At 42.8% G+C, this 18688-nt stretch overlaps 1 protein-coding gene and 1 pseudogene across 1 annotated transcript; one reads left to right on the forward strand and one right to left on the reverse strand.

Annotated features, from left to right (window-relative positions):
* The first annotated feature begins 1709 nt into the window (after positions 1–1709).
* Positions 1710–6778, forward strand: CCR1 (C-C motif chemokine receptor 1). Its single transcript, XM_069473512.1, has 2 exons — positions 1710–1859; positions 5437–6778. Exon 2 carries the CDS (start codon positions 5448–5450, stop codon positions 6513–6515), a length of 1068 nt encoding a protein of 355 aa, XP_069329613.1. The 5' UTR covers positions 1710–1859; positions 5437–5447; the 3' UTR covers positions 6516–6778.
* Positions 6779–15825: 9047 nt separating this feature from the next.
* On the reverse strand, positions 15826–16796 carry LOC138386820 (high mobility group protein B1-like; annotated as a pseudogene).
* Positions 16797–18688: the final 1892 nt, after the last annotated feature.

An 18688-nucleotide genomic window follows, 5' to 3' on the forward strand; every position in this document is an offset into this window, starting at 1 on the left:
AAAGAAAATGTCAGATATATATACTATGGAGTACTACTCAGCCATAAAAAGGAACAAAATAATGTCTCTTGCAGCAACTTGGATGGAAGTGGAAGCCATTATCCTAAGCAAGAATGGAAAAACAAATACTCCATGTTCTCGCTTATAAGCGAGAGCTAAACGATGGGTATGTATGGTCACACAAAGTGGAATAATGGACATTAGAAACCAAGAAGTGGGGAGAGATCAAAAATTACCTGTCAGGTACAATGTTCACTATTCAAGCAATGGGGACATTAAAAGACCTGATTTCACCACTATACAATTTATCCATGTAACAAAAACCACTTGTACCCCCTAAATCTATTGAAATTTTTAAAAAGTTACCTTATTGTGATAACTTGCTTAATTGTCTGTGATCCTCGCTAAGCTGTGAGCTCTTGAAGAATGATGCCTGCCTCTTTTGGTCACCACTTTATCCCTAGCACACAACACAGGGACTGGCACATGGTGGGTACTCAAAAAACATGTGTTAAATGGACACGAGTATTTGCCAGGCGTGTGCCCTCTGTGGCGTGGGTACCCAGAAACCTAGGGCAGAGCTGCAAGGCTGGTTGAGAATTGGAGGTACCTTAGACATGACCAAGGAAGAGGCAGGCCGCACAAGCTTCTGTTCTCTTTGCAAACTGATCCGCCAGCAAAGTACTACAAACAGCCAGGCACGTGCAGACCCCCTTTACCTCTTCAGGGTGGAGCTGAGTGATGATCAGTTGTCAGACTGAGGCCACCTTGTCTAAATTTTATGGATGCGAAACTGAGCCGCAAAGGGCCAAGTGGCATTTTCGCGTTTATGATTTCCGAAACAGCACTTTGCAGCAAGGCTGTGTGGGAGGTCAAGAATATTCTCATTTTACATAAGGCACAGTGCAGTGGCAGAGTAGATGTTAGGAGCTGTGGGGAGAGTCACACCAGGCATCATTCATCAGACATTTTCACTGTGCCGGACACTCTGACATTTTTCGTGTGCAAATTGAGCTCATGCTCCTCCTGTGATCGTGATAGTTCAGCGTTCTCATTTAGCAGAGTAGAAAGGTGTAGTGAGCTGCCCATGTCATAGGTAGAGAGCTGGGATTTGAACTTGGCCTCTGTTTGACTACTGCATAGAACAGGGGTGGGGGATCAGAACAGGAAGTCCAAAGCCCACCCAACAGACCTGTAGTCCCTCCATGCCGGAGGCTTTTCGGGGGAAACCATTCTGTGGGTGTGGAGGCGGGGAACTGGGGAACAGAGAGCAGGGGGACAGTGAGCAGTCAGAGGCGCAGGAGGCAGGGGGCGCCAAAGAGAAGCTGCCACCTCTTGGTTAAGGAACAGGACTCAGGGTTCTGGTTGAAATCCTTCCATTTGCAATCTTGAAAAAAAAAAAAAGGGGGGCTGCCTGCTGACCACAAGCACTCTAGGCCCTGCCCCCGTCCCACACATACACACCCCAGTCTTCAATTTCTCCATAAGTTCTGGGAACACTTCATTGCCCCGAGTCAACTCCACCCAACTCCACCCTACTCAATTCCCTTAAGGCAGAGCTCCCAGGAAAAGACTCAAGTACAGCTGAGTGAGCAGAGAAAATCCTCACAGTGAACTTGGCCTCTAGGAACCAGCCACTGGTAGGTGTCGTGGCCGTTCATGAGCATCTGACCACACAAAAAGAAGAACTCTGCCCTCTTCCTGTCATTCTGAAAGACTGTGAAACCGGAGTCAATTCTCCAACTTCACACGGGAAGCTGAGGACTTCCTACTCGGTCAGGACCTTGAACCTTGAATTCATAAAACTCTGGAGAGCTCCAGACACAAGGACATCGTGGACAAAATCCCTGGGACCCAGAGTAAGTAGCATTTGTCTTATCTGTCTTGTCAATCACTCTTAAGGACACCCTTGTTTAAAAACATGCATGTAAGCAGGGTCTCCTCAAAGGTGGGGGATTCTCTGAGCACCAGGCAAATGCCTAAGATGCGATGCAGATGCAGTGATGTATGTGCAAGGCAATGCAGCATGGTGTAACAATACTGAGAATGGGTACATTTATAAGGCTGAGTGCTCAGATGTAAAACACTTTCTTGCTAAAAAGGAAGCTTTCATGAATGATTGATTTTTGGTGACTGAATAAGAAAGTCAGCCTGTATCAAGGGACAAGAGACGCTTTCTATAGAAAACCTACTGAAGAAGAAATTACTTGCCAAATTTCCCCTTGTAAAGGAAAACCAAACATGATGTATGGAGTAATTGTAGCACAAAGGAAATGTTAATTAGAAAAAACTTTGCAATGCAAGGATAATATGATATTGAAGCAATTGCTTAAGAAGACTAGAACCAAAGATCTTCAAAATCAGGACTGCTGCCTTTAAAGGAAGTAGGATTCCAACATCTGGCCAGATGACCTCTCAGAAGGCATCCATTCAGTTTTACTAACAAAGACCAGGTCAGAATTTTGTTCTAAAGATTGAGGTGAATGGTGACTCCTTGCAGGAATCTCCCTCAATTATTCCTCCATAGGAGTCCCTAGAGGGTCCCAGATTTCAAAGAAGGGTTGGAAACTCCCAGAGTTTCCGTGCATATCCTGCCATCAGGCTATGCACCACTCACTGATCCTTCAGTTCCTGCAATGAGCAGCAGGACAGCTCTGGGCAGTGGTGTGCTGGTAAATGTTTAACAACTGATTCTCCTGAAAAAACATCCCCGATTTGTAATGTTTGCTGATTTCTGTGGTGTATATACTCCCACGATGGTCAATTTTAAGCTACCGACATACTGAATCTGGAGTTGGGAAGAAATGCACACAATTGGCTCTTGTGAACCAGTGTAAGCCAGGCAGCACGCCACGGGCCCGGGTGTCTTTCACCAGCACAGAGTGCCCTTTCTCTGCTCAGAGACTTCATCAGCTCCCAGGCTAGAGGACACCAGTGCTGGAAGGTTTCAGGCTCCGGGTTATAGCTGACCACTGCACAATAAACTTGAAGCAGACTTTGGGGCAGGGCAGGCTGGCAGGTTAGATTGCAACGTGGTCCTTTGGTTTCTTCTCCAAGGCCCCACCCGAGGTCATCTCCTTTTAGGAAAATGCCCTGGAGTTGCTGCCTGGTTCCTGCCAAGTTGGGGAAGTAGCAAATGGAGTTGGAGGTGGGGGCAGTTTGGAGGTGACTCTGTTGGAAATGGCACCTAACGATGCTGATTCAACTTACTTTCCTTCACCTTTGCCAAAATTCCCCAGAAACTGGGCTCATGGAGTCAACCTGGCACTAGTAGCCCTTTGTGTTTTCCAAGCTATTTGCTGCTTCCATTGTAAACCTGCCAGCTCGCCCAAAAGTGCTGAGTGCCAAACTGAGCCATCTGCCCTTGTCACCACTAGCAGTGGCTGCAGAGATCAGAAATTGCCAACACAGCTTCTTTAGTGCGTGCTAGCCTGGGTCTCTGCAGAGAGAGGGCGGGTGGGGTAGAGACATGTCCAGAGATGGAAGAGTAGCCATAATAGGGAAGAATTTGAGGAGAAATGAAAGCCCCTCACTTCCTACCCTGACAGAATAGCTCCTCTTCTAGCCAGGGCGCCAACACCCGCTATGTGTGCCCTGATTTCCAGCAGCCACTACAGAAATATAAATTTTGTAAGCAGGAAACATTTGTTTGGGAGAGTGGAAGGAAGACCTCTAGAGACCTGGGTTCAAGACAGGAATTACGAAGTAGGTGCCATCTACTTTACTGGTTGGTATTTGGGTCAATCAATTCAGATTGGTGGCAACATATTGAAAATTTCAAAGTGTCGTTCACATGGAAGGGACTGTCATCGCCCATCATCATCAAGAAAAATCAGTTGCTAGATTAACTACAAAGAGATCTGGCCGGGGGAGTTTTGGGGTGGGGTACATTGGCCAGCCAGGGACATCCTAGACATTGGAGCCAGGGACATCATGGTACGCAGTGGGGCCAGGCCTCAGAGAAGGGCTATTGCAAGGAAAGACGTCCCTGATACTTACTGAGGGCCTGGTAAGTGCTGGGACAGGGAGCACTTTTCTCATATTACCTCATTAGTCCTGCAAGGTCACAGTTACTTCCCCATGTTACAGATGAGGGATGAGGCTCAGAGAGGTAGATTAATCTATTCAAGACCACACAGCCGATAGGTTACACCAAAGCCCATACTTTGGGGGGCTGTTTTCAACAAGCAATTGGAAAAGATCCAAAAGGTATGCCAAAAAGCAGGGGCTAGAAGTCCTACAAATCAAGCTACTGAGTGGTTCTTTTTTGTTTTCTTTTTGTTTGTTTTAAGGCAACCTTGGGTAAAAACATCTGAGAGCTTCCACCTGGTCACTGTATGGTCTCACCTCATCACCTGAGGCCATTCTGAGCTCTTCCTCCCCTGACCCCCGTTTTCTCTTTTTCTCACTAGGGCACCCCCCGACCCCTGGCCTGTGCTGCCCTCTAAATCCCCCTCACAGCTCTCACAGGAGGTCTACACCTCCTGTCACCTGTGCCACATGAGGGCCAGGCTGAGCCCACTCTGGTGCCCTCAGTGTCCTCATCTGCAAAGTGAAGGATGTGAACACCTACAGGATTTCAGTATGGCAGCACTATTGGTGTTTGGGGTAGAATAATTTTTGCATTGCAGGACGTCCTTGGCCCTACCTGCCAAATGACAGTAGCATCCCCCAGTCTTTGTGACAGCAACAACAAAAAAGTGCCCACACGTTTTCAAGGGCCCCCAGGGCACTATGTCACTCCTGGTGGAGAATCTTTTTAGACCCAAAGTCTTGAAGGTCTGTCTGTAAGTCTTCGACTCTCGGCCAGACTCCTTCCCAGAGTCTCCGTGTGGACTCGACAGTGCAAAGCCATCGCTGGGCACGGAGGCAGGAACGCTGAGCGGTTTCAGGGCTGGGCGTGAGAATGATGCATACCTGCGTCTGAGCACCAGCACTCGTTCTCATCAGATGGGTGTCCTTGGCCACGTTTCATAACCACTCTGAACCTCCGTGTCATCAGCTCTGTAATGAGAACACTAGTGGTACCTTCTCAAGGGGTGTTTAACCCTAATGCAATGCCCAGCCCATGGGAGGTGCTTAGGAAGTGTTGGTTATAATGGTGTGGTAAGATGTCCCTCTGCCCGGCTTTCCATCCACTGAACTTTACCTTTACAACACTCACTGCTGAAGTAATTGAATTAATGATTTGTGTACTCATTTGTTTATTGCCCACCTCCCCCCCACCCCCGTTAGACTATAGGTTCCTAGAAGGCAGAGAGGACCTGGATCTCCCTAGCTCTCCCTTTCATCCCCAGGCCATGGCACACAGTAGGCACTCAGTAAACATTTGTCGAGTGGTTGAAGAAATGTAACCATTGCCTTGTCTTTGTTGTCCAGAGCCCACTGCCTTTAATAGCAAAGTAAATACAGAAACCATTTTCCTTGGGCCTGTAGGAGAAGTCAAGATGGAGGTTTCGGCCACCACAGAGGCGTATGATGCGACCACAGAATACGACTATGAGGATACGACCCCGTGCCAGAAGGACAATGAGAGGGCCTTTGGGGCCCAGGTGCTGCCCCCTCTGTACTCGCTGGTATTTATCATTGGCGTGGTCGGCAACATCCTGGTGGTCCTGGTCCTCATGCAGTACAAGAGGCTCAAAAGCATGACCAGCATCTACCTCCTCAACCTGGCCCTCTCCGACCTGCTCTTCCTCTTCACGCTGCCCTTCTGGATTAACTACAAGTTGAAAGATGACTGGGTTTTTGGCGATGGCATGTGTAAGCTCCTCTCTGGGTTTTATTACATAGGCTTGTACAGTGAGATCTTTTTCATCATCCTGCTGACCATCGACAGGTACCTGGCCATCGTCCATGCTGTGTCTGCCTTGCGGGCTCGGACTGTCACCTTTGGTGTCATCACCAGCATCTTCACCTGGGCCCTGGCCATCTTGGCTTCTGTCCCAGGCATGTACTTTTCCAAGACCCAGCGTGAGATCAATCATCACACCTGCAGCCTTCATTTCCCTCACGAAAGCCTAAGAAAGTGGAAATTATTTCAGGCTCTGAAACTGAACCTCTTGGGGCTGGTTTTGCCTCTGCTGGTCATGATCGTCTGCTACACAGGCATTATAAACATTCTGCTCAAACGACCAAATGAGAAGAAGTCCAAAGCCGTCCGTCTGATTTTTGTCATCATGCTCATCTTCTTCCTCTTTTGGACCCCCTACAATCTGACTGTACTCATTTCTGTTTTCCAAGACTTTGTGTTCAGCAATCAGTGTCAGCAGAGCAGACACCTGGACCTGGCCATGCAGGTGACGGAGGTGATCGCCTACACGCACTGCTGCGTCAACCCGGTGATCTATGCCTTTGTCGGCGAGAGGTTCCGGAAGTACCTGCGCCAGCTGTTCCACAGGCATGTGGCCGTGCACCTGTCTAAATGGCTCCCCTTCCTCTCCACGGACAGGCTGGAGAGGGCCAGCTCCATGTCTCCCTCCACAGGGGAGCATGAACTCTCTGCCGGGTTCTGACTCAGACCACAGGAGGCCGATCCAGGACCCAGCGGGAGTGACCTGCCACGCAGGCCGGGAGAGGAGACAGCCTGGCTCTCCCAGCCAGATTCTCGCACCTGGCACTGCATGGAATTGCAGCCACCTACGGTTGAGAGGAAGCTTAAAGGTGGCCTAGACTAAAATCACTTCGGAGGCTTCAGTTTTTCCATGAACTTCTCCTTGGTGGCCAAAAGATGAATGAGCAAAAGGGGACATTGCAGAGACTGGGACAAAGGGTGACAGCAAAGGGCACCCAAGCAGGATTGTAAATTTGTGAGCATCAACATTTGTAAACAAAGCCACTGCAGGACCCATCCCCACCCCACCCTCACCACCCGTGAACTTGGAAATAGTGAGTTCCACCGTGCCTCCACCCTGAGCCCGGCAGCCAATCAGTAGCCAGCAGCTCCTCCCTCCACCCCACCCCCACCCCATCCACAGCAGGGTTTGGGGTCTCAGAAACCCTGGGGACCATGGAACTCATGATGGAACAACTCGAGACCTAACGGGAAATAGGAATGGGGAACTACTGTTGGCAGTGGAACTAAGGAAGCCCTTAGAGAGGATTTTTATATTCACTAAAATCAAATAAATCAGGCAGTGGGCTAATCACAGAGCATGTGAATAACATGTTGTACTTGTTGAAATAGCCATAAAGGGAAGGGACTCCTAATTTCCATTTACCATTCCTTTCTTTCTGAATCTCTCTTCCTTTTTTTCTGAATCTCTCTTCCCTGCAAATTGGGTGATGTGTAGGTAAATTCTGATTGCTTTATGGCAGAAATTAATAACAGGCAAAAGGAAGTAGGGTTGAGTTTCTTTCTTCTGGCTCTCCATCCAAGTCTTCTGGTTTATAGAGCAGAGAGTTCTGACTTCCCCCTTGGACCTATCAGCAACAAATAACCTGTCGTGCAAGCTGGCTGTGTTTGGAGCTGACAGGGAGAAAAGTATCTACCAGGAAGACACCCAACCTTGCAGGAGCTGGGCGGGAGGACTCAGTATCTTGATGGAGGAGACAGAGAGGGCCCTTAACTCAAAGTAGCTTATTTATCCAAATTGTCCTCAAAACTTCATCTCTAACCTAGGACCCCCTATTTATGTCTTTGTTCTCTTTTCTTCCCTGAGACATATATTTCTTTAAAAACAATTTTCCCAATAACAAAAATTACTTCTAAAAAAGCTTAAAAATACAAAGAAGAGACAAACAAAAATCATCCATAATCCCACTACCCAAAGACAACCATTATGCATTTGTGGATGTATTTTTTTAGTTTGTTTTTTTCCGTGCATATTTATGATTATAGCAAAAATGGACTTCAGTAGTACTCACCGTTGTGTTGTTTGTAATTAGAAGTATGTTGTGATCACTTTTCCATGTCAATAAACCATCTCAAAGCATTGTTTTTGGTGCCTGCACTGAAGCTATGGCAGGGATGCACCCTAATTTACCCCCCCATTTCCTTATTACTGCTTGCACAGATCAGTCCAACCCAGCACTGGTGGCTCCATTCCAAGGGAGCTCTTGAACCCTGGGAGTCATCGATGTGTGAGGAGTGTCTGTTCTTGCCGAGCACTCAGCTCAGTGAGGCAGACAGGCACAGAGATGCCAACTGGGCCCAGGTGGAATGGGTGGGGCCGCTGCGGAGGTCACGGTGCTCGGGCAGCAAAGGGAAGGAAGAAATCCATCAATCAGAAGACACCCTAGACTAATAGGTGTCCCACCTTATGGACACAGCGACACCATTGGGCTAACCTCTCTCCTTTTTTTGGACACTAGAGTTGTACTCATACCAAGTCACCCTCCCCCCTCAGGCAGGGACTGACTGTGCCCACATGTTATCTTTGTACAAAGAAGCTGGTGCCATGATGGTCTAGAAAACTTTTGTCTGGTGAGGAGGAAGTCACGCCGCCTTGGGGCTTACAATGCCATACAGAAAATGTGGACAAACATAGGCTTGGGGAGTCCAGGTGGGTGTCGCTCTCTCTGCCGTGTGCAAAGGAGGAGGCTTAAATGAATTAAGAAATACTTGTCTACTGCTTTGGTCTTATTTTAATAAAACTGCATCAGAAAACAATATCATCCACAGTGATATAACGTGGAAGGTTTCACGAAATCCCCCATTCCATTTTCAAAGTAATGAGTGTCTCTCTGAGCCTCTGATTTCCTTATGTACAGAGTGAGGATGAGCCCAGTGTCTACCTCACAGGGCTGTTCTGAGGATTAAATGAAATAAAGCAAAGGGGCTGGGGCAGTCTTCCCCCAACTTTATCCCGTGAGACATCTGCCGGTGCCCTTCCTTGGCCACCCAAGGCACTCCAGCTCCCCTGACTGCCCCTGCCCTCCCCTGCCACGCCCTGGTCCTGCCCCAACCTCGGCGTTACTGTTGTCCCCATTGATTTTTCCATTTCATCCTTACAGGAAGGTTGCTCCCCTCTCCCCCATCCAGACTCCCTGATCATCAGCATTTTACCACATTTGCCTTAAATTCATCATTCTCTCTCTCCAGATAGATGGATGGATGGATAGATAGATAAATTTAAAAAATACTATTTTTTTCTACAGAACCATTTGAGAGCAAGGTACAAATACAATGTCTCATCACCCTTTGCCCCTTCAGAATGTATTTACTGGCAACGAGGATGCACTCCAACCAAAACGGAAACTGACACTGACAGTATCAACATATAATCTGTAGCCCTCTTTCCAATTTTGCCCACTTTGCAAATAATGTCCTTTACGGTCCCAGGACCCAGAATGGCTTGTTTTACTTACCTGCCTGCGTCTTTAGTCTCCTTCAATCAGGAACATTTCCTCAAGCTTTTCTTGTCTTTCATGACTTTGACATTTATGAACTCCACAGCTACACAGTAGACGGTTTCTGGATTTGGATTTACTAATATTTCCTGATGATTAGATTCAGATTATGCAACCAGGGCAGGAATCTCAGAGAACTGATGCTGTGTTTTCAGTGCATGCTATCAGAACACACTTGATTCCAACCATCCCTACGACTGGAGATGTTAAACTTTATCACTTGTTTAGAAACTACCAGGTTTCTCCACTATAAGCATTTTGTGCTCAATAAGTGACTATTATTAGTGTGCATCCTACTGTAAAGTAAAAGCTTCTCTTCTCCTCCTCTCATTCATTCATTCGCTTATTTGTATCAGCATGTTCTCATGGAGTCCTTTTTTATTCAATGGTATATAGCCAAATTTTTTTTTATTATTATGCACGCATTGTCCCAGATTTGTCTAATGGGAACTGGGTTCTATGTTCCTTTGTTCTGTCTACATCATTCTTTGAGCACTTCCTTCCTTTTTGGCACAAGAGATTTCAGGTTCATTTTGTATATTACCTGCCCCAGCCACAGAAACAGACACATCTCCAAGCGGCCTGGCTTCTTGTAGCTGAAACTCGTATTTACAAATCAAGATTTGGTTGCTATGTATGCTCATTCCTAGTGAAGTACTATTGTTTCTGGGCCTTCTGCATGTACAGAGCTAGGAAAGATATGTACATAAAAACACAGTCACACATATATACAAACACATATATCTATCTATTTTCTCTCTCTCTCTCTCTCTTTCTATCATATATTACATTTAAAGCAGTGAGTTCATGCCAACATCTCCAATCCCAATCTAACATAATATTGTTCTTCCTGGTCTTCTTCTCCCTTTTCATAGTGAAACTGTCTTCTCTTATAACGAGAAAGCTGGCTCTTGTTGCTGTCAATGGATTCTTTTCACATAACCCCTCAGTAAGCAGTCACGGTTGTTCTGAACATGCAGCCTAGGGCCCTACTGCCACCGGTGGTGAGAGACTCTGTGCAGCAGCCAAGTACCCCTCAGTCCTTCGTCCCAGGCGCTGGCATGTGACACACTGCGCACAATCTTAGCACCAGGAAGGGGGAAACACGCCTCTCTTCTTAAATTTTTTATTTCTTTCTTTTAAAAAATCCACATAGCCCTGACCTTCCTCCTAATCCCATAGCATAGGCATGATTTAAAGATTTTATTAATCTTTTCAAAGAAACAGCTTTTGTTTTCATTAATTTTTCTTTATTGATTTCTTCTCTGGTCTTTCTTATCTCTTTTTTCTGCTTATTTTGGATACATTTTGTTTTGTTTTGTTTTTTTGTCTAGTTTATTAAAATGGAAGCAGCTGTGGTCATTGATTTAAATCTTCCTCCTTTTCTTTTCTTTTTTATATTTTATTTTGGCTAGTCAAGTGAAGCAGTGGGAGTGCAGAAGGAACAAAGGGATCTGTAACTGGTTGTGATCAATTAGTTGTAATCTTTTCTAATATTGGTACCTAAAGCTATAAATTTTCCTCTAAGGACTGCTTTTGCTGCAATTAACAAATTATTGTATGTTACTTTTTCATTTCATTCAGTTAAAAATAATTTTTAATTTCCTTTTTGACTTCTTTGCCCATGGATTATTTAAAACTTTGTTAGCTTCCAAAGATTTGTGGATTTTCCAGATATATTTGTTATTGATTTCTAATGTAATTCTGCTGTGACTTATATGATTCAAATAATTTTAAATGTATTGAGACTTCTTATTGCTCAGAAAATGATCTATATTAGTAAATATTCTGTGTACATATGGTCCAGATGAGTTAATGTTCTATGACCACTTGAGAAGAATATGTATTCTGCATCATAATGTTTAATAAATGTCAGTTAGGTTAAGTTCGTCATTAGCGTTGTTTATATCTTTTATTCCATACTGATTTTTTTGCCTTATTGTTCTATCAGCCAGATACATAGAACAATACATTGGCTTGTTAAAATATCTAACTATGATTATGGATTTGTCTGCATCTTCCTTTATTTCTGTCAGTTTTTGCTTCATATATTTCCAAGCTCTATTATATGAAAGATGTATAAGACCCTTATATCTTTCTCATGAATTGATCCCTTTGTCATTAAGAAGTATAGCTCTTTTTCTCTGGTAATAACCTTTGTGTAGAAGTTTACTTTTTCTGATATTAATATCACTCTTTTGAATGCTTTCTCTTAGCATGATACAGTCATGCATCACTTAACAATGGGTATACATTCTGAGAAATACTTCATTAGGTGATTCATTGTTGCATGAATAGCATAGAGTGTACTTATACAAACCTAGATGGTATAGCCTACTACACACCTAGGCTATGTGGTATATAGCCTGTTGCTCCTAGGCTACAAACTTATACAGCATGTTACTGTACTGAATATTGTAGGCAATTGTAAAGCAATGGTAAGTATTTGTGTACCTAATTATATCTAGACATAAAAAAGGTATAGTAAATATGTGGTATAAAATATAATAAAAAATTGTATACCTGTGTAGAACACTTACCATGAATGGAGCTTGCAGGACTGGAAATTACTCTGGGTGAGTCAGTGAGTGAGTGCTGAGTGCATGTGAGGTCCTAGGACATTACTGTACATTACTCTAGACTTTATAAACATTGTACACTGAGGCTACCAAAAAAATATTTTTTCTTCAATAATAAATTAACCTTAGTTTACTATAACTTTAATACTGCATAAACTTTTTTATTTTTTTAAACTTTTTACTGTTTTGTAATAACTCTTAGTTTAAAACACAAATACATTGGACAGCTGTACAAAAATATTTTCTTTCTCTATATCCTTATTCAGTAAGGTTTTTACTATTTAAATTTTTTTTGTTTCTTTTGAAACTTTTTTGTTAAAAACTAAGACACAAGCACACACTTTAGCCTCGGCCTACACAGGGTCAGGATCATCAATATCATTGTCTTCCGCCTCCACATCTTATCCCCCTGAAAGATCTTCAGGGGCAATAATACGCATGGAGCTGTCATCTCCTATGATAACAATGCTTCTTCTAGAATACCTCCTGATGGACTGCCTGAGTCTTTTTTACAGTTAACTCCTTTTTTTAACAAGTAGAAGGAGCATACTATAAAATTACAATGAAAATTATAGTATAGTAAATACATAAACAGGTAACATAATCATTTATTATAATTATCAAGTACTACAGGTATGTGCTATACTTTTATGTGACTGCCAGTGCAGTAGGTTTGTTTACGCCAGCATCACCACAAACATGAGTAACAAGCTGCACTATGAAGTTATGACAGCTACGGTGTCACCAGGCAATAGGAATTCTTCAACTCCATTGTAATCTTATAATCCTATGGGACAACCATCATATATGCAATCCATTGCTGACTTAAATGTCATTATTCAGTGCATGACTGTATATCGTTTTTAGTCCTTTTATTTTCAAAATATGTGTTGTTTTGTTTTTTAAATTTAAAATGCATCTCTCATAGAAAGCATGGCGTTCAATCTTCTTTCTCATCTAGTCTGACAATCCCTTTCAAATGAATTAGTTTATTAACATTTTTATGTAATTATTCATGTTATTGGGTTTAAGCGTGCTACCTTACACTTTGTTTTCTATTTGTCCTATGTTTTCTCTTCTCTTTTCTTGACTTCTTTTAGTTATTCAAAAAATATTTAATATTTCTTTTCAGTTCCCCTATTGACTTTTTAGCTATACCTCTTTATATTATTTTTTATGTAGTCACTCTAGGGATTTCAATATGCTTCCCCAATATATCACAGACTATTTAGGATTAATATCATACCACTTTATATAAAATGTAAGACCTTCCTCCCATCTTCTGTATTGCTCTTACCATGTATTTTGCATTTACATATATGGAAAACCCATAATACAATGTTGTTATTTTTATTTTGAACAATCTATTTAAAACACAGACATTAAGAGAAAAAAAGATATTCTTTTATACTACCCAAGTTTCTATCTGATGTTAATTTGCTTTAGCCTGAATAATATCTTTTAGCATATCTTGAGCATGGGTGTGTTGGCAAAGAATCTGGTAGTTTTAATTTATTTGATTATGTCTTTATTTTGCCCTCATTTTTGAAAGATATTTTTTCCAGATAGAGCATTCTGCACTTGACCTTAGCCAAAAGGCTGAGAAGTGATTCCAGACAGAGCATTCTAAATAGACAATATTTTCTTTCATCATTTTGAAGATGTCATTCTACTGTTATCCATACACTATTGTTTTTGATGAAAAGTTAGCAGTCACTTGTATCATTGTTACCTCCTATGAAATGTGTCATTTTTTTTCCCTCTAGCTATTTGGAATATTGTCCCTGTCCCTCATTTTTAGCATTTTTGGCTTTATTTCTGTTTATTCTGCTTAAGGTTTATGGAATTCATTGGATTTTTAAGTTGATTTTTCCCAAAATTGGGAAATTTGGGGCCATCATTTTTTCAAAAACTTTTTTTGTACATGCTAAATTCTCTCTCTTCACCTTCAGGGATTCCAGTTATGCAGTAGTCCCCCCTTATCTGTAGTTTTGCTTTCCTCTGGTCATCTGTGGTCTAAAAATATTAGTTGGAAAATTCTAGAAATAAGCAATTCATAATAATTGTGTGCTATTCTGAGTAGCGTGATGAAATCTTGCACCATCCTGGTCCATCCTGCCCAGGACGTGAATCATCCCTTTATCCAGTGTATCCACACTGTATTCACTACCCACCCATTAGTAACTCAGTAGCTGTCTTGGTTATCAGATCAACTGTTGCAGTCTTACAGTGTCTGTGTTCAAGTAACCCTTTTTTATTTAGTAATTATCCCAAGAGCAGTGATGCTGGCAATCCACATATGCCAAAGAGAAGCTGTGAAGTGCTTCCTTTAAGTGAAAAGGTGATCTTGGTATTACTTGGGTGGGGCTCAGTACTATCAGCAGTTTTGGGCATCCTCTGGTGATGTTGGAACGTATCCCCCTCAGAAAAGGGAGTACCTTTGTGCTTAATGTTGTTTCAAATATCCTTTTTAAAATAATTTTTCCCAATAATTTGTATTCACTCACTGACCTTTTTTTATGGTCTCTCCTGTGCTGTTAAGACTCTTCAATAAGTTATTTATTTCAGATGTTGCAGCTAGCAGTTCTAGAATTTCCATTTGCTTCTTTTACACAGTTTTCATTTCTCCACTAAAATTTCACAACTGTTCATTCATTATGACCATTTAATTCTTTAAGTCCTTGATTATAATAGTTGATTTCAAGTCCTTCACTGCTAATTGTAACTTCCCAGTTCTCTTGGGGTCTGTCTCTATGGGCTATTTTTTAAAATTATGAGTCAAATTTTCCTGCCTTTTCATGTCAATTACTTTTTTATTGCATGCTAAGTATTATGGGTGATACATTGTAGGGGATTATCATCTTCCTTTAAAAGGTACTGTCATTCATTCTGTCGATTTTGTCAAATCATGGGTGCACCCTTTTGGTCCTGTTAGACTTATGTTTAGTTAGGGTGTGTCTACTTCAATTTTGACTTTGGTTTTAGGGCTTATCTTTACTCTGGGGTTGTGATCCTCAACAGCAGCAGCAGCACCCGGGAATTTGTGAAAATGCAAATTCTCAGCCCTACTGAATCAGAAACTTTGGGGATAAGATCTAGCAATCTGCATGTTAGCAAGCCTTTCAGGTGACTGTGATACATGCCAATGTTAGAGAACCACTGCCCTAGGGCATAGCTTTTACTAATAGAATGTGGCAGAGAAGTTTATCTACTCCCTGGCTGGGCCAGAACTTTATCACCTCCCAGCTTTGCAAAGCCTGGTGTCTCCATTCAGCTCCCAGCTCCCCAACAGCCACTCTCTGTTATGCCTCAAGGAGTCTTACTTTCCTCTTGCACAATCCTTCCTTCAGCCAAGGACCCAACAGAAAATCCCCTTGGAGACTTCTGAGCCCCTTCTCTATGCAGCTGCCTCCTCTCCAGCACGCTGCCCTAAAAATCCTAGCTGCTTCAGAATCCCAGGTCTTGTCTCCACCTCCTCATCTCAGCTGGGCCCCTGCTCTGCCTGGGCTCTACTTCTCTGCACTACCACAGGACGGTGTCCCTTTCCTCAAGGATAAGAGTCTTCTGCTTCCTGTGGCCAAACATCTGAGCATGACGGCCTCATATTTCGTCCAGTTTTATAATTGTTTACAAGGGAAAGACAAATTCAATACAAGTTATTCCATCATGACCAAAAGCAGAAGTCCCATTCTAAGGTTTTTAAATGTGTATCATTTTCTTTTTAATGTGTCTTGAAAATATGTATTATTATTTTGCATGTGGCATTTTTAATTTAGGTAAATCATATCTGTTTCTTTCTTTTTTTTTTTACATTTCAACTTTTTCTTTAAAAGGAGTGAGTTGTGTACAGGGGACTTAAATGCTTTATAGACAAAAAAAAACTGCTAGAACCAACTTATTTATCATTATCTTCTTCTTCTTCCTCCTCTTCTTCATTCTCTTCATCTTCCTCATCTTCTTCCTCTTCCTCCTTTTTCTTGCTTTGTTGAGCCTTGACGATTCCCTGTTTTGCTGTGTCAAGCTTTCTGTTAGCTCAGTATGCAGCAACATCCTTTTGGTACTTTTCCTTCAGCTCTGCAGCCTTCTTTACATAAGGCTGCTTGTCACCTGCTGCGGTGTCACTCCACATCTCTCCCAGTTTCTTTGCAGCATCACCAATGGATAGGTCGGGATGTTCTCCGTTGATTTGAGGGCGATACTCAGAATAGAACAAGAAAAAGGCCAGGCCGGGCGCGGTGGCTCACGCCTGTAATCCTAGCACTCTGGGAGGCCGAGGCGGGAAGATCGCTCGAGGTCAGGAGTTCGAGACCAGCCTGAGCAAGAGCGAGACCTTGTCTCTACTAAAAACAGGAAGAAATTATATGGACAACTAAAAAAAATATATAGAAAAAATTAGCCGGGCATGGTGGCACATGCCTGCAGTCCCAGCTACTCGGGAGGCTGAGACAGAAGGATTGCTTGAGCCCAGGAGTTTGAGGTTGCTGTGAGCTAGGCTGATGCCACAGCACTCTAGCCCGGGCAACAGAGTGAGACTCTGTCTCAAAAAAAAAGAAAGAAAGAAAAAGGCCAAAGGAGGCTTCTTGGGTGCACTGGGATCCCTGAACTCCTTTTTCGTTTCCCCTTTAGGAGGGATATAGGTTTTCATTTCTCTTTCATAATGGGCCTTGTCTGCCTTTGCCGTATCTTCAAACTTTCCTTTCTCTTTAGCAGACAGGGTCTTCCACCTCTCTGAGCACTTTTTAGAAAACTCTGAGACGTTGACTGAAGCATCTGGGTGCTGCTTCTTGTGCTCCTCCCGGCAAGTTTGCACAAAGCGTGTGCATGATGACATTTTGCCTTTGGCTTCTTAGGATCTACTTTGCCCATGTTTAGTTATTTTTCCTCAGTGAGGCACAGACTCACCCAGTGCCTGTCCGGCTCTCACTGGCCCTGGCGCTGTCTCTGTGGAGCTCAATGTACTGCAGAGGCTGTGAGAGTGGGAGCCAGACGCAGCCTCCTGTTTCTCACAAACATAGCACTTGGCTTGCAAGACCATCCATGTCGCTATTTGGAATATTCAATCCTTTTGTTTTACCTGCTACATAGTACTCTGTAGATTGTATCTTCCGCATTCTATTATACATATTAACTGTCCCAGAAATGGGCTCCAGGATTGCCTCCAACTCTCTACTCTGGCAAATAAATCTGCAATATTCTCATACAGATCTGAACTAGAAATGCTGGCTTATAGGGAGATATAAACGAGTTCAGTCTACCCCACTAGCTGTGCATGGAGAGTCCTCTCCCCACATCTTTACCAGTGCTTGGCATGTCGCTGCTTTCCAGTCTTTGCTCGTCTAACAAGTAAAGCGACACTAATGGTTGTTTCATTTTGCATTTCCCTGATTACTGATGGCTTTGAACATCTCTTTATGCATTTTATTGGCTTTTAAGTTTCTTCTGTACATTATCTGTCGTATCTTTGACCATTTTTATTGGCTTTGCTGCCATTCCTTGTCTATTAGCAAGAGTTATTTGTATATTCTGGATTTTAATTTCTTAATGCTTTAAGATACTACAAATAACTTCTATCATTGTCCCATCTGTATATTACTTCGTTTATGATATTCTTTGCTGAAGAGAAATCCTTAATTTTCATGTAATAAAATTCATCAGATTTTGTCTTTTGGCTTACGCTATTTAAATGTAGCTTAAGGGCTCTTTTCCCGCTCTTAAGAACAATTTTTTTCTATTACCATAGTAGTATTCCATTTCCTATTTAGTTCTTTAACCTGGTGTGTGACTATCACAAGTTAATCAACTTTTCAGAGACTCATCATCTCCATTGTTGAAATGGAGGTAATAGTAGCATCTACTCAAGGGGGTTGTCATGAGTATTAAATGATTTAATGCATATAAAGTGCTTAGAAGAGTTCCTGGTACATAATACCATACAACTGATAGCTATGATAATTAAAGTAAATGTATTTAAGTGTATAATTGTTAGGTAAATAATATATAAAAATATAGCAAAAATCAAAAAGGTGATTCTAATAACTAAAGCTTAAGAAACACCAACCGGAAGGAATGAATTTTGATTTTTCCAGTTAGAGAAATTGGCAGAGGCAATAAGAAACCCTGATGTTGGCTGATTCTACATTTCCTTCCCTATCACACTTATTCCTCCTTTTAATTAGCCACTGAAAATGATACACAAGCTCCATGGATAACTAACATCTTTTGCCATCAAATTTTTTGGATAAAATTTTGAAAAGAGAAAACTTATTTTTAGGTCCGTAGCTACTGCTCTGTCCAGACATAATCCAGTGCAATCGCATCACTGTGCTGTGCAAGAATTTGGACTTGACAAGGTTACCCTGCTCTGAAGTTGCGCAGTATTTCCTTCTGGTCGTTTCATTTCCCATTCTCACTTTCTCTGGTAGGAATTGAGAGGCAGTGAGGAATCTGAAACGTGAGTGGCATGAAAGCAGTGAGGGTTGTGGCTGTCGAGGAAGAGCCGCTGGGCTGCCGTTCTGTCTCCAACCCGAATGTGCCTCCTGGAAGCAGGAAGGGTGCTACTCAGGACGCTCCCGACCTCTGCCAGACCTCCACGAGAGAGACCCCTCAACCATCTGCACGTCCTTACCCAGAGTTCCCCGCCAGCTTTGGCCTCACATACCTGCTGCCCTGGTCCACCCACCTGCCACCTCTCAGTCCCCCCACTTCATGGCTGGGTGGGCTTGCTTGCCCTGCACCAAGGTTTTGAGATGAAAGGAGCC

Source organism: Eulemur rufifrons, chromosome 7, assembly GCF_041146395.1.
Source record: "Eulemur rufifrons isolate Redbay chromosome 7, OSU_ERuf_1, whole genome shotgun sequence".
In the NCBI taxonomy this organism is placed as follows: Eukaryota; Metazoa; Chordata; class Mammalia; order Primates; family Lemuridae; genus Eulemur; species Eulemur rufifrons.